We start from the raw sequence: 16,064 nt of genomic DNA, 5'->3' as shown, positions 1-16,064 counted from the left end.
AACGACAAAACTGCACAGAACACATGGAAAGGCTTCTCCTTCATTTCTGGCTGGAACAGAGTGCCACAGAGCTTTTTAACCTAACAGACACCATTTTAATCCAAGGGTTGTAAATGACAGAAAGTAAGATTGAAGTGGAAAAATGGCCTAAGTACTCAAAAAGAGGGAATTCCTAATTTTCTGAAACTCACATGACCAAGGGATACAAGCAGATTCTCTAGTGAGTTGAAGTAGCAAAGACTGATGTGTTTTAAGAGGGTCTTTCAAAAACACAAATTGTAGTTGATCCACAGTAACGACTCAGTACAACAACTGACGGATGACATTTTTTATTGTATGGAATAGGCTAGATTGGTACAAATGATCCCAGTGACTCAATCTCTTTTTCAATTCTGTGACTGAGGGAAGCCACATCATCAGCTATCCCTCTAAATACACAGGAATACTCTCTAATGGTGAAAGAACACAGAAAAGAGTGGGTAGTGGATTTTAAGTAACAATCCTACCTTGTGCAAAACTTTGTAAAACTAAACCTTATCTAAGACACTCATACTTAAGCTTTTGAATCCAACGCCAAACAGGCTTCTTAAAAAAAACCCCACCCGTTCTTGCCTTTAAATCAATTTTTCCCTGATTATTTTTGTAAGGACCTTTTGACCTTGGAACGGAACATAAAAATACCCCTATATTGCTATGTGCTAAGAGATTTATCATGTAACGCCAAAGAGATGCCAGAACTCTTTAAGGATTACAATTTATACACAGAAAAATACTGAAAACACTTAAAAAATGTGCTGAAACCCAACCTAACTTTTGAAGCATACGGCAAATACAGCAAGCACAAGTTTGTTACACAAAGCACTTTATTGCATTACATGTACACTGACATTCATTGCCATTTGTTTCCAGCATATTGAAAACAACCCAAATCCCAATACAGAGTATCCTTGCCTCACTAAAATACCACCACTGACAATGCTTACGTCAGCACTTATATGTGGGTCCAAGTAAAAATGCAATAATGCCATCCTACTCTGATATAACACTGGGTAAAAAACTTCAGACAGTTTTAAAAAAATAATGCTCCTTACGAATTTAAGAAAAAAAAATCATAAAAGGTGGGCAAGTTTTCAGCCTAGAATGAAGTGTAATGGAGAAAACTCCACAGTGGGCTTGACTGGGCTTGCTCTAGAAGGAGCGCCAGCACAGTGTGGTACCCTGCTAAGCCTTGCTTCTAGCTCACAGCACCATAGTAATGCAGCTGAGCCATCTTCCCAGTCCAGGCTGGAAAATCAGTTATCATGGTACTGCCTAGTCTCACTAAGGCCCAACAGCTTTGTGCCCTGCCAGCTCACAGACCTCTCCATGACACTCATACCCAGACATGCCCTGATACACTATACTAACAAAAATCTGCAGGAGACATTTTTAGCTTAACATAAAAATAGCCACTGTATAAAATTATTTCAAGAACAAGTCTTCATTTTGATGTTTTAGGTTTGGAGCTGAAGAAAGTAGAAATGGATTTCATTCCACTCTTATCAACTTTGGCCAGAGCCTTCTGTGCTGCAGACATCTTGGTGTTTGCCTGTGAGTGAAATGGTGAACAGAAACAGTTAAACAACAACTCCACAGGGGGGAAACAGATGCTACAAACTTCTAAATACGGAAGTCAAGCAATAAGTTGAATTGCTTTTTTAGTGTACAGCCATAAAGATAATGTTATGCAGGCTTTGAATTGTAGGAGACAAACATTAAAAAACAAATTTGAGATTATTCAAACTGAAGAATACTTGTGATGAATTACTTAACCTCAAACAAAGACAGAAAACCAACTACAAGTAGAAGAAGGTGAAACATCTCTCCTTTCTGCAGAATGAGTTATCCCAAATCAAATGTTTACTTTGGGATAATCCCTGAGTGTACATTAAGAGGAATAATGCATGCAATAGAACAGATGCATTCTGTACCCTCCGACTCAATCTCATGATTATGCTGTCAGCAGGCTGAATTACAGACCTGCATTACAGATGATGAATAATTCACACTGATTTACTATCAAAGGCTATGCACAGTGAAATAAAGAGAAAAGAGATTAAGAACTAGGAATGAAAAAGGTAACTAACATTTCCAAAGCACTTTTGAGGCCACTGGGACAACTTCCCAGACGTCTACACCTAAAACACATTTTATGAACCACATTTTATAGAGCTGACCTCTTTTCTTTCTTGTATTTTAAAGTGTTATGTTTTAAATCTCTAGTTGCTTTCCCTATTAAAAAAAACTTTGCATTGACCTTTCTTTATGATACTCCTCAGTCTACAGGACTTCCCAATAATAGTACTTGGGATCAGCTAGATGGCTATGGATTGAATGGAGATAGGCAACAACTGTATGATTGTCTGCGTTACTCTACAAACAAAACCACTGCCAAAGTATTTTAAAAAGAGCTGTACAGAGTCCAAGGGCTATATTTTCTTTCCCAGATTCCCTCATCAATGTGCATTATTTTCAGAAGTAAATTATATTTAATGTTAAAATGAATTATCCCTCCTCAGTTTATTTCTATCTTTATGCTAAGTTCAAAAGCTATAGTATATAATGTGGAGAGGGGGGAAATATGCATATTTAAACTATTTATCACCTTCACTTAGGGGGCAATCCTCTTACTTCCAAACTAGAATGTGCAATGAGTACAAAAGGAAATCTGGGGTTTTGGGGGGGAGGAAGGAATACATCTGTCACCAGCTGCTTCTCTTTGCAAAGGGATAACGAGTAGTCAGCATTAGACTGAAGGTCACAAGACCAGCACAGCGGGCCATTTTGGTTCCCCATGGATTGGAGGAAGATTCATTTTCAATGTTCAGAGAAATAAGCCAGTACAAGCCTCACAGCTTTGGCAGACATAGACAGGATCTATTTCTTTTCACATCTCTGTTGCTCTCCTAGGAATAGTACAGTGGCAGGCATTGCTGGACTCAGATTTGGATTGGCCTCCAAACATGCATTGGAGCTGGCAATCAGTAAGTTCTGTGTTGTTTTAACTTCATTAAGTTGACATAAGTGCACAAGCAATATTTCTAGGTAAAAGTAAAGTCTGTCCTAGCATCCCTTGGAATTTAAGTAAATGCTGCCATCTTCATTTCTTTTTTGAGTTACTGAAATTTACCAGTTGCTATCACTAAGCCATAGGATTTCTCATCTAAAGATCTCAGAGCTTTTCAAGCATTAGCTGAGCGTGTCTGAGTCTGTGAGGCTTACTGGAATGTTCACTGGTGAAATACAGCCCAGCAGTAATAGTACAAAACAGTTCTGTATAGGAAATTAAAACTGTCACATTAAACCTGAGAAAAGGTCAAAGAGATATAATTACAGATGTCAGATGATTTTGTATTTGTTTTGTATTTGTGATGTATTTCGAAGGAGAAAGTTAAGCATTCTGTGTTAGTATTTGCTATTCATCTACACTTTGGCAAAACATGTATGAATGCAAGGCTTGCTTACCTTTTTGGTTTTCAGATTGTCGCTGTTAAATTTAGTATAGTCTTCTTGTGGTTCCACAGGGACATCTGACAATTTTCTTTTCTGAAATGTTAGAGTGAGGAAGTTGCTCTGTCAACCACTTTTATGATGTACACACATGGAAGTTCAAAGCTTTGGTTTTAAAATGTAACCATAGCACCAAAACAGGATTGGCAATCAACTGAAGAATCTGCAGCAAGAGTGGAAGATTTCTGTCTGCAATTGTCTTCTCTACATGTGAATATAAACCATCTTTACAGCATTCAGAAGAGAGCATTCTGTGTCAGAGGAAGCATTTTCTTCCTAGCCTTCTGAAGAATGTCAATTAGAAATCAGCCATGATTGTGGCTTTGGTGTCAGTCTATTTAGAGAACTTTCTGGAGCAGCTGTTGGAAGTTAGTGTCTGACAGTCAAGGAACTGTGGTGCTCATAATCTCATGGACCTGTGAAGCAACTCCAGTGCTGTAGCTATCTGCCAACACAAGTCGATCATCATCTAGTCTGTTGTCTGTTTGATCACAGCCTTTAGAATTAATTCCTTTTTACAGGCTGGCAGCAGTTAAATAGTGCCATAGCTCCACTGACTGCTTCATCACTTGAATCCAACAGCATATTATGGAAGTTTGACTCTGCATGTGCTGTGTGCCTTCTAACTTCAGAAATAATACATGTGAACGATTCTCGGTACTCCACATGATCAGGCCATAAAAATGAATATTTCTTTCCATAAACTGTGAGCATGTGTTTAGTTTAAAGGTGAAAACTTTCTGGTATGTTTCCAAAAGAGAAAAAAAAGTATGTAGTATTTTACAACACTGTATTTTTATTATTATTATGTATCTGATATTACTACCCTGTCCTTAATATCCTGTGAAATCTAGACCGTGGCCTTCCCAGCTTTTGTGCCAGAGAGTGATTTTGCAAGCAACTTGGATGGTACCATACATTTTAAGATCCTGTTTTATTCATTTTGTTTATGGTGCTTGTGATATCTCTCTCCTTCTCCCCCTCCCTCTCTCTCTTTGGCACAGAAGCCAAGTCTTCAGCCTAGATTTCTCAGCTCTTAGAACCAGATCCAGCTGAAGCCTTTTCTTTTGATTTCAATGGAATCTGGATCAGCCTCTTTAGGAGGCTGTTTACTGTGCTGTGATTACATTTTCAAATGACAATCTAATGAAGAATTACTCTTCTCCTCTTTTTGGAATCTGATAAACAAGCTTTTAAAATTTGTAACAAAAATGTTTGCATTTCAGCAAAGCATTTGCTGTTTAGCTGTAGCAAAGTCTTCATATTCTTTGTAAATGTCTCTCATCATCTGCCAATGGCCAGACTCCCTTTGCTGACAAACTGGACAGTGTGATGATTACAACACAAGATCAACAGCTTACAATTAATACAAAGAACATGCAATTTTGATTTAATCATTAAATCACAAAGACTAGGCTGTACCCAGTTTGTTCCTGTTCAAGAAAGAGAATGTGTTATTGCTTTTCGGCTGATCACTGAAGTTTCTACATCTTCCCTCCCTTCAGAGTTTAATGTAATGCCCAAACATGCAATTATTTTTCCAAAAAGGAAATGCATGTTAGAATCTTATTTTGGAATAACTATATATTATGTCTGTTAATACACCTTGTCCTCATGAAGAAAAATGTCAACACAAGTGATTAAAAATGGTCTGAAGGAGATGAAGTTTCCATGTATAAGCCTACCTTGCTCCTCTCAGATTGTGAAATAAAGGAGTGTTTTAATCTCTGAAGTTGCAAGGACTTATCATACACACCCTGGTCAGTGCTCTGGAAATTAATCAGATCCTCAGCAAGGTCTCACTGCCCAACAACTGAACAGTTCTAAGCCTCATTTCCTCTGCAACCTAACTGCTGAAATAAAACTGTTTTTAAAAATAGATTCTCAGAACTATCCCAATGGTATAAAAGCTATTCGTACACAATATGGAATGTACATCACATGCAGTTTAATACAGTTGTTTTAACATGCTTATACAGCTAATGACTATCAGTTGGCTCCTGATGTGTGCTTAATATTTCTTACAACATATAAAGATAATTCTTTAACTGAATCAAAGGGCCAAGTAACTGTGCAGCCAGAACAACTGTCCAGCCACATGGAAATAACATATCTCTGGATATCCATTGGAGAACAAATGCTATTAATAACAGTAGGGCTCAATTATTCTTCTATGTGCTAGCTGACATGCTGCTAAACAGAACAGTCACTGAACCAGCCAGAAATGAGGTTTTTTTTAGACTTTCTTTCGGTAAGTAGCAGGGACACTGCAGGAAAGGCCAGCATGGTATGTAATCTCATTTCAGCAGACATAGGCTGCTCAGTTTAAATTAAATAGAAAGGATTATCTGAAGTGGGGTTATTGGTTCTAGCGGGGCAAACCTTGCAAACCATATGCCTTACTTGTCTTGAGGCAAAGCAAAGGGACTTGATGTGTGAGAAAGATACTTGGAAGGTAAAAGACTGAAGAAGTGATTTTGGATCTTTTACTTCAAACAAGGTGAAAATCTCGGAAGAAAAAGCTTCTCAGACTAAACACTATAAATGCGGCTCCTTGCTCACACAGATGCACACATATTCCATCACCCCCATCCATCCCCAAAAAAATCCAACTGACACTAGGTGTAAGCAGAAGTATCTAATGAATGGAGGAAAAAAACAACTGAGGAAAAGAAATATTAAAAAAAGAGATCGGTTTAGGGGTCAGGTAATCCTGGGACTAAGTGGGAACTGCCAAAAAGTCAAGCTGAGTTAGACCTTGGAAAGGAAATTAAAACAAACAGTACAAGGTCGTTTAGCCACAGAGGCAAAAAGGGAATTAAAAAAGAGAAAGTGAAGCTGCTGTACTGTAGGGATTGGATAGGTATTAAAGTTAACCTATGTGTGGACCTAAAATCAAAGAACCATTTTGCCTCAATAAATAATTTTCAATAAAAATGAAGAGGTTAAGCACAGGGACAGAAGACAGAATAGAAATCACTCTATTTAAGATAGAAGTAAAACTCAAAATATGCTGATCTGGTTGGAAGACTGCATCAGAAATGACAAGATGAGAGACAGAACCTGGCATATATTTTATCAGGCAGGGACCATATTAGTGCAGAATAGCCAAGGACCCATCTCTAATATAAGAAAGAAGAAAAAGTGATAGTAGGACTCAGGAGAAGAGAGTGGGGGAAAAAAGTGAAAGAAGGAAGAATAATTAAAGAGGAAATGAAACACAGAATCATAGAGTGGTTTGGCTTTGAAGGGACATTAAAAGATCATCTAGTTCCAACCTTTCTGCCATGGGTGGGAATACCTTCCACTGGATCAGGTGACTCAGAGCCCCACCCAACCTGGCCTTCAACACTGCCAGGATGGGAGTTCACAACATCTCTGGGCAACCTGTTCCACTGCCTCACCACCTTTACATCTAATTTAGACCTACGTTTTCTCTCAGCTTAAGGCCATTGTCCCTTGTCCTGTCACTACATGCCCCTGTGAAAGTTTCTTGCCAGCTCTCCTGTAGCCCCCTTAAGGTACTTGAAGGTGCTCTACAGTCTCCCTGGAGCCTTCTCTTCTCCAGACTGAACAACCCAACTCTCTCAGTATGTCTCAGCCTAAAAACAAAACAAGGTAATGCCTACTAACTTGCCTTTATTTTCTCAAATATAACACATTTTCTGGCGACAGAATGTGAAGGATTGCCAGAGGACTTGACATGGTGCCACTTAAGCAGCTGATATTACAGAAAACAAATACTGCATAAGATTAAAGTAGGTGAGAAACTGGGAAAAATGGAAACAAAGGCAAATAATGCAGAAAGGGATGTAATTGGATCAGATGGAGATCACTAGTTAATTACTAGTTAAAAATAATAATAGAATGCTAACATTTGCTGAATGTACACCACTGAGTAGCATTATGAACACCTGAAGAGCTTTTAACACTGTGTAAAAAAGTCAGGGAACCTTCAAGACTGGAAACCTTAAAGCCAGATTAAATGTACAGAAGAAGTAAAAGGTCATGTACACAGAAACTAACTGCATGAACTTCTTGTAAATCTGAGAACTGATCAAGTAAAAACCGAAGTGGAAAAAAACTCCAACTGTGTGTCTTAACTACTCCCAACATAACAAAGAGCTATCTGATCACACATCAATAGAAACAAATGAGATTCTAGTCTGTAATGGGACAAAGTATTTCTAGTTAAGACAAGAAAGGAAGAATGCCATCATATTGTACGAGTAAAGGTTTTATCAGAAATAATTACACATTTTTCTGGTCACCTGCTTTGAAACAACTGAATTCATCTTGGAATAGGTGTAAAAAAATGTTTTCACAATGAGGGAATGGAGAACCCATGTCACACAACCAAACTGGCTTCTCAAAATGAAAACGCAAAGCAAGTATGTTTTCCCTTCACACATTGAAAGAACTAATGTTAGGGAGGGAAAGGAGCCATTTCAATTTCAAAAAACAATGATAAAGTTAGCACAAAAGGGCAGGGGAATAAATTGGCCATGAATAAATTCAAGGTGGAATTTACAGAAAGGTTTCTGAGCATCAGAGGAATGAGGTTATAGAACACGCTTCCAAGAGATGTAATGGAAATAAAAAATCCTAATGAGACTTGCAGTGAAGAATGATCAGTGTATGAGAGATTATTCAACATGGTTGTCTGGGAATCCATAACCCAGGAGGTCCCTTTCAGGGTTCTCATAAATTATATATGAAAGAAAACCTATGAGGTCATATTGTCCCATCAACCTCAATAAAACTAAATAAGCAAAACATGTATGAAAAAGACTGTTGACCAAAACCATAAAATATGCCTCTCTTTTTCCCCTCCCCTTTTTTAAACAGGAAAACCAACCAAAATATTCCTTATTAAAAATATGAGTTACCTGCTAAATTTCTTGAGTCTGTTTCAGACTGGCTTTTCACAAGGTAACCTTACTTAATGTATTGTACCCAGTGCTTGGTCTGGTCCAGTTTAAATAATAACTCAGAAAAATTGAATTATAACACATCTCTCAATATCTTAATGTTCTCCTACCTTCAGTGGTGGCTCTGGTTCTGGGCTTCTAAATTCTGGGAGCCTGCAGAACAGAAGATTTTAAAGATGAATTGCACAACCTAAAGTTTGGAAATCCTTCTTCATGAAAGCTGCTTTGGTTATCAGCTGCTCACACATGGCAAGCACTTGCAAAAAAAGCAGCTCATGGACTGTATTTCTGACTTATGAAACTGCTCAGCTATGGGGCTTCAGGCTGCAAATTACACACTTTTCCAAAGGCCACCATAACAGAAGCCTTTGAACAGAACTGAGCTGATGAGTAGGTGCAGAGTCACAATGATGATCCAAGCGAAGTCTGCCGCTGGCAGGGAACACCAGGAGGAGGATGCTGGCTCACCTTCCAGATTTAAATACAAACTAACATAGGTGAGATAAATAAGTCCAACCCAGGCAGCACTGAGTGAATAAGGAAAAGGAAAGAGGACTGGGGATGAAGACGCAATTCCTGGCTCTGCTGTTTGTGCTTGACAATTCTGGACAAACTTTTTCTGGATTTTCCTCCCACTTGCTTTCAAACAGGATACATTACTCAGGGTTTCATCATGCAACACTGGTAACAGACATATCCAACTTTAATATTACATCTCCCCCAGCTCACAGTCCTTAAAACCACAGGAAAGCCAAAAAATAACCCATATCTATGTTTGAAAAATCACATTTTAAGTGTGGCAAATATAATCTCATTGTGTCATTCACTGCAACCTTGATGAACAAAACTCAGTATACAACTGAAAAGACCAAATGGACATTAATCCATGTAAAGCTATAGGCTAGCTGGAACAATACTTACCCTAAGTATTTTAACAACTCCTTACTCAGATCTTCAGGAATATACTCTGATATTAACCCATGGGCATACCGTACATAGTCTTCAGGAGGAGGTCAGGGAGTGGGAAGGAGGAGAAAAAGAACATTCATGTTACATAGTCACGTTGCTTTAGCCATGTTGCATGTGCTACCATGAGGCACAAGGTTGAATCACTAGTAACAGACTCCTAATGGATACACTGTGATGCTTCTCTGTGTCGAGTAGTTTATGTTATATGACACTTGTAGGTTTATTTAAAAAGTAAAGACTTATTACACTCACTTTGTCAGCACATGTTATTAATATCTGCTGCATGTACTTTACAAAGCTGTTCACTTTCTGAGAGTACTAGATATCATGTATTTTTCCGAAGAAATTAAATTTTAAAAACCTGCAAAAGTAAAAAGCTGACTCAACAGAACATACAATCATTAATTTTAAAGCATCTGGATCTTACAATTATTTGGCAAGGGCTTCAGTACTAAAGAACATTTTCTGGCTTCAACTGAAAACAATTAGATGAGACAATGAGTCTATTTCAAAGTCTTGTACTTAATTTTCAGTACTTTATAGAAAATGCCAAGGCCTATCTAAATATCACTGGCAAGACAGGATAATTATCTGTGGAAATATGAACTACTAGAAGCTGTTTTCAGTACAGGGCACTCCTGCTATAAATGTTTTTCTGAGAGACTGGGGGAAAAAAAGTGACCATTTTATAACATGAAGTCCTAAACCAGATCTTTTCCGGTCACGTTCTACACAAGTACTTACTGATTGTGGGCTGGATGAGCTGGACTTCTTTAAACTTGCTGTTGTTGAGGCTGCTAGGGAATAACTGCACCATGCACAGGAAGCATTTGCCAGACAGATATTAAGTTAAAATCTCCCCTCTGAATTCCAACTCCAACAGGCCAGTTTATCTGCTCATGTGCCTACACACTTAGAGTTCAGAAGCACATGGCATACCAACCTTAAAGTGGCAAAAAACTATTACTTTAGTGCCAGAGATAAATGTATCTTCTTTTTCCCCATTTTTCTTTCTTTTTAACCTGAAAAGCTCAATGCAAACTGGCAAGGAGAAAGCATTAACAAACTTACAGCAGCTTATGCATTTCAACTGTTCTGATAAAAAAAATTTACTATCACCTATCTGCACTTCTCCTTCCTTCACTGTATAGATTCATCAAAGATTTTTCACTCTCTAAGCCCACTTTAGGGTCAGGAGAGAACAAGAAATAATTCCAACCCAAGAGAATTTCACCTTAGCACTTAATATGTCCAATTTCTTGCTTAAGAAACAGGTCCCGATCATTTCACACTTTGCATTATGAGTCATTATGGTGAGTCCAAATCAACTGCTATTATTTCATACTAAATACAAAAATCCATTCTCTTTGCATTTCTGACTTGAGGCAATCCTCACTTACTTCCTTTACCAATTTAAAAATACCACTATTTGCCTCCTATGGAGTCTGTGTTCGTACTGCACCCTAGCTTTGCTATTAATCTTTTGTCAAACATCAGGAATACTTGCACACCTCCCTTCTTTGTCTTCTGAATGAAATATTCAAGTCCCATATGATGAACCTCCCCTACTTCCCTATTTGCTCTTATTATATTCTCCACTCTTTTTGCCCTACAACATCTGTAGATGCTAACTACATGCACCCACCTATTTTTAAGGAGCTGAAATTTCATAATACCCCTATGAAAACAATTTTCTACAGAAATAAATTGCACTGTCACAGCAACGAAAGGATCAGACAAGAAAATGCGACTTACTAGAAATAAGTGTTGAGTAATATCCATTTCACTTCCTATCATTCACCTTGCCACATGCAGTGGGACTATCTCCAAAACTCACCTACTTTAAATCCCAGTATTCCCAGTTTCAATGCTGCTGTATCAAATATGAAAAACCAAGGTTTTTAAAAAGACTATTATAATCATGTCACTGGAAAGGTGGAAGAAACCCACTGCAGATGAAATATTTAATAATAAATTTCAGAGAAAAAGTGATTAAGCATAGTCAAGATGGTTGTTGCCAGGACTCTCCCCTTTCTTTAAAAACACAGGGGTTGGGAAAAAGATGAAAAGCTACCATGAAGTTAAGTCACAACTTTCGCAGCTTTGTCTCTTTTTAAAAACCATATATTACAACCCCTGTTCTCTAAAATTGTCTGTTTGCCTCATGAATCTCATTTATGTTGTTTCCTTTGATATCACGACTTGGTAGCTCATTTTCCACTTTGTCAGCAAGCTGCTTTGTTTCTTCTAATTTTCACAAGCATGAAGAGTTCTGAATGTCTTTGTAATAAGAAACAATTTGCTTTGATTCATCTTGCTCTAAACTGTTCTTAATTTTCATTAAAATGCAAAGATTTTATTATGAGTCCATTTTCAGGTTTCTCCACAGAATTTTGTGTCAGTGACATTCAGGACATTGCCCTCCCCAGTAAAATGGTGAATAAAAGCAAAGAAGATCACACCTGGTAACAGGATTGTTACAATTTAATACATATATCATTAAAATTTTGCCCTTATTAATTACAATTTTGTGTATTTGTAGTGGGTTGAAGCTGTTAAAATGCCAGTGAACTCAAAAAAAATCATCCAATTCATACATTTGTTGCATAAAGTAATGTTTGGACCAGGAGCCTTTTCCCTGTGACAATGACTTCCTAAGATCCCTTCAGCCTTTTGAAGAATTCTATGAATGCTAATATTCCATGCATCCTAATAAAAATAATAATAAAAAGAAGCATGTTCTAATACAGACACACTTACCAGGTTAGAATTCATATATATTATAAATATGTGTCCTATTCTTTAAAACAGCCTCAGTTCAGCAAATCACTTCAGCATGTATTTCACTGAGAAAAATGTTTCCTCCTTGAATTTTGAAGAAGCTAAGAGAATCCTAGCTGAGATAATTGTAATTGTTAATTACAGTGTCATCTGATTAAGCTAGCAAAAAACTTGGAAAAGCCAAGGCACAATCACAACTTATATGGAATTTTCTGTACAGGGTATAAATTTACCCAAAAGGCCAATTTCAATATATTTTAGTTTCTAATCATGTGTTTTATCTCTACTTATGTGACTTCACAAAAATGGAATTCATTACCATGTTTAGTTTTCTTACCTTCCTGAGCATCTGTGATCTGTTTACTGTTGATAAATGTACTTGCAAGCACTCTTTCACCTACTGATACATTGTTGCTTTTAAGTGCTTTCACTGTTTGATTAACCTACAGAAAACCAAAAAATGAAATGCCTGTATCAATATTGTTATGCACATGTTAATGCAGTGACAAAGCTCTTGTAATTTTGTTTCAAGCATATAAAACACTCAAGTTATGGACTGTGGTGAAATTTAATATACATTTGTAATGACTAGCAGATGAACTCAAAAAAACCAAAGAAACTAGCATGTCTTTGAACATGTTGCCTTGGCAACACAGCACCACTTTTGCAGCACCCTAAGATGAGCTGATCTACTCAGACTCAACATCCATGATTATACAGGTGAGAAATACACCTGCTCAGAGAACACTCCTGAGCTCAGCAGGATGGCAAAGGCAGTCCGGGTGGAAATCAACTATTAAAGACTTTACAGGCATTGATGTGCTGGATCCAACAGAGAGAGATCTGTCAGATGAAAGTATTTTCAACAACACAAACAGGTACCTGTTCACATGTAAATATTCTATTTGGGTAATCATTGCAAAATAGGTATTCATTCCCATGCCTCATCACTGCAGAAAGTGGACCAGATTTTGTGCTTGTATTGATTAATTTAAATTACAAGACCGTCTCATCATTTGATGCATACCCTCTTTTTCTATAGAGTGGCATCATGTTAAGGGTACATGTGTGTGAGTAAAATGAAATTCACCTTCTTTATACCAAAACAAAGACCCCATCAATCTCAGCTTTAACACTAGTTTATTTCTGGCAAACTCTACAGACCTCTTGAACAGCATGACTGGATCAGGATAACAGCAACCAAACCAGGATCGTTCTGAGTGAACTGTGCCAAAACTTCAGGAAACACATTTGTAGTACAAAACCAAGGCAGTTCTGTCCAGCTTCAAAGCACAGCAGAATTTAGAAACTGTAACAATCAGAACTCTCCTCTAGCCCATCTATGAAAGGGACAAAGCAAAAGCAAGCCCCTCATATTATGCAAAGCCTACAGCTATAAGCTGACAGCTTCTTCTTCCTTCCCACACCCCATATGAGCCCGTTTCATGGCCAGTCTCATCAAAAAGTGAAATGCAACAAACTTATTAACATCTCTTAACACCTGATCACATTCCCAAGTGGAGCAACTTTACTGTGATGTCTGTCCTTGGACAGGACACATACCTTGAACTGAGGCACAGCACATGGCTCCAATGCAAATATGGACAAGTTAATAAGCATTTCCATTTTGAACATATAGCAATTTTTAAACCAAAAGGGAAACACAATACCTTTTTCTTTAACCACTTCAGTGTCTTCTCTTGGCTGTATTTGTGGAATTTCTGACTGCCAATCTCTGAGAAAAAAGCAAGCAACGGGAAAAAAGTCACGTCTGGTTTGGATTGCATTTTCAATACCTTTAAAGTCTTTTAACTTGTAGATAGAATACAAATGTTAATTTGCATCTTGCACATGTTTGATATCAGGGCAGCAAGTTTAAAAATATTGGAAGCAAAAAAAAAATAGACTGAGCTGATATGAAGAAGTCTGGAAAATCTGATGGTTCTTTAATTAGAACCTAATCCAGCAAAGCACATATTTTATTTATTTATGTGTAATCTTGGGTTCTCTTATTCACTAAGACTCTTCTCAAGCCCTTATAGTTTCACTTCACCTTCACTGCCCTGTATTACCAGAATGGTGCTTTTAACTACATATCTCATAACACAAAATGTTGGTTCTATGATTTTCTTTTTTTTCCCTTTTTTTTAAACAACAGATTATCTCAAATCTTTATGTACTGAATTCCAGCACTTAGTAAGGGACCAGGACAGAGAGTTGGCTACTGAACTATCCACCTCTTCAATAAACCATTTCCCTATCAGTTCTCCTCTCTCGTGTCAGAGTGACTAAAGTAGAATTTTTATTTCTATCCCCCTTTTACATAACTCAATATAATGCTAAAAGAAAATACAGAATCCAAAATAGTAAAACTCACTCCTTGTGGGAGGAAGTACATGATTCACTCATGATTTATGGAGCAACACAAATTAACTTGATGATATAAGAACTTTGGAGAGTGTTTCCCCTGCGATAATGAGGGCATTATGAACACTTGCTATTCAGATGTGATCAGTTATCTGGAGGTAAGCGAGTTCAGAACATCCAGGCAAAAGAGAAAATTACCAAGGCTCAGGGAAATTTCAGTATAAAAATTCAGTATTAATTCACAGAAAGCTGTATTTGGGAAATGGAATCATATGCCTAATATGATTTCACAGGAGATTTTTGAGCCTGCTGCTTCAGTCTTATTCTTTAACAGGTATTTCAATATGTTTTGATCTCCGGTATACTACCATTCCCATAAATACCTACATCTGTTTCATGTAATTTACTGATACAGTGTCATATTCCAACACTCATTTCATGGATTTCCCTTCTCCCCTGGCAAACAACAACATATTATTTATGATTCCTTCAGCATTTCCTTCTTTGGGGTTTATCTTGGCTCTTCCAAATTGCAAACAGTGAACTATTATGTGCTCTTTCTGTACGTATGGCAGGGGGTATGGAGAGGTCGAGGAAAGCTGTTTGCAAGATAAAAGTTTAAATCTGTCTCAATAGTTGTACAATAGCAAAATACAAAAATTCTTCAGGGCAAATAATGTACACTTTGCTTTATGATGAGCTGCAGGTAAAAGAATTAGCTGTGACATGGTTGGCTGCAGGCTTTAGGACTTAGAAGCTTCTAAACGGCTATGAAAGAAAAGAAGCAGAAAATGGAGAAACTCTCTGGACACTTGAACCTGCTTCTCAAAGGGCTAACATGGTTTGGGTTCAAGCACAGTGAGTACAATTCATGGATTCCTCTCTTATCTAAGAAAGTTCGAGGAAGGAACATCCTCTGGGCACCATCCCCCTACCCATGCTGAAAAGTAATTCTAGTCTGGATTCCCAGGCAGACTCCCCCACAACAGCATGATTCAGAGTGACTCAGGGAAAGGAAATGTAGAACTGTGAAGCCATTTTCATTAAAACATGTGAAAAATAATTACATTGAACCCTTCAGAGATCACTCTGTTTGAAAATATTTTGTGTGCTTGACAGTTTTGACTATTAAACTCTAGAAACTGACAATATTCAAGACCTCTGAAGAATTAAAGTGAGTTATGAAAGTCACAAACTGCTGACAAAAGGATTCAATATTGGAACGTGGATTTAACATGTGATGCACATTTGATATTGGTGAGAGTTAGTGACTATGTTTGATAATATGAGTATATATTGGAAAGCCTTTTGTTCCCTAATGTGTCTGGTGCCTATAAAACTGGTCGGAGACATCTGGAAAGATTGGGTTTGAGAAATACAGATGGAATATAAGTGGTTCTACAATTAAATAATATGTTCAGTGATCGGGTAATCACTATGTAGACTTGGAAGTTTCCCTGATGTATT

General features: G+C 37.4%; 1 protein-coding gene across 4 annotated transcripts in view; it reads right to left on the bottom strand.

Annotated features, from left to right (window-relative positions):
• Positions 1 to 313: 313 nt before the first annotated feature.
• Positions 314 to 16,064, bottom strand: part of RNASEH2B (ribonuclease H2 subunit B) — a 39,697-nt gene continuing 23,946 nt past the window's right edge. For all 4 annotated transcript variants that reach the window (XM_021526626.3, XM_085578143.1, XM_085578144.1 and 1 more), the window contains exons 6-11: positions 13,901 to 13,965; positions 12,568 to 12,673; positions 9,402 to 9,480; positions 8,591 to 8,633; positions 3,505 to 3,585; positions 314 to 1,588 (exon numbers count right to left, since the gene is read on the bottom strand). In XM_021526626.3, the coding sequence (XP_021382301.3) occupies positions 1,481 to 1,588; positions 3,505 to 3,585; positions 8,591 to 8,633; positions 9,402 to 9,480; positions 12,568 to 12,673; positions 13,901 to 13,965 (482 nt within the window). In that variant the 3' untranslated portion in view covers positions 314 to 1,480. The remainder of the gene's footprint in view (positions 1,589 to 3,504; positions 3,586 to 8,590; positions 8,634 to 9,401; positions 9,481 to 12,567; positions 12,674 to 13,900; positions 13,966 to 16,064) is intronic.

The sequence above is a fragment of the Lonchura striata genome, chromosome 1 (assembly GCF_050655825.1).
Source record: "Lonchura striata isolate lonStrDom1 chromosome 1, ASM5065582v1, whole genome shotgun sequence".
NCBI classification, from domain to species: domain Eukaryota; kingdom Metazoa; phylum Chordata; class Aves; order Passeriformes; family Estrildidae; genus Lonchura; species Lonchura striata.
The sequence above is the reverse complement of the archived record's forward strand: the minus strand, read 5'-3'. Positions and strand labels throughout refer to the sequence as shown.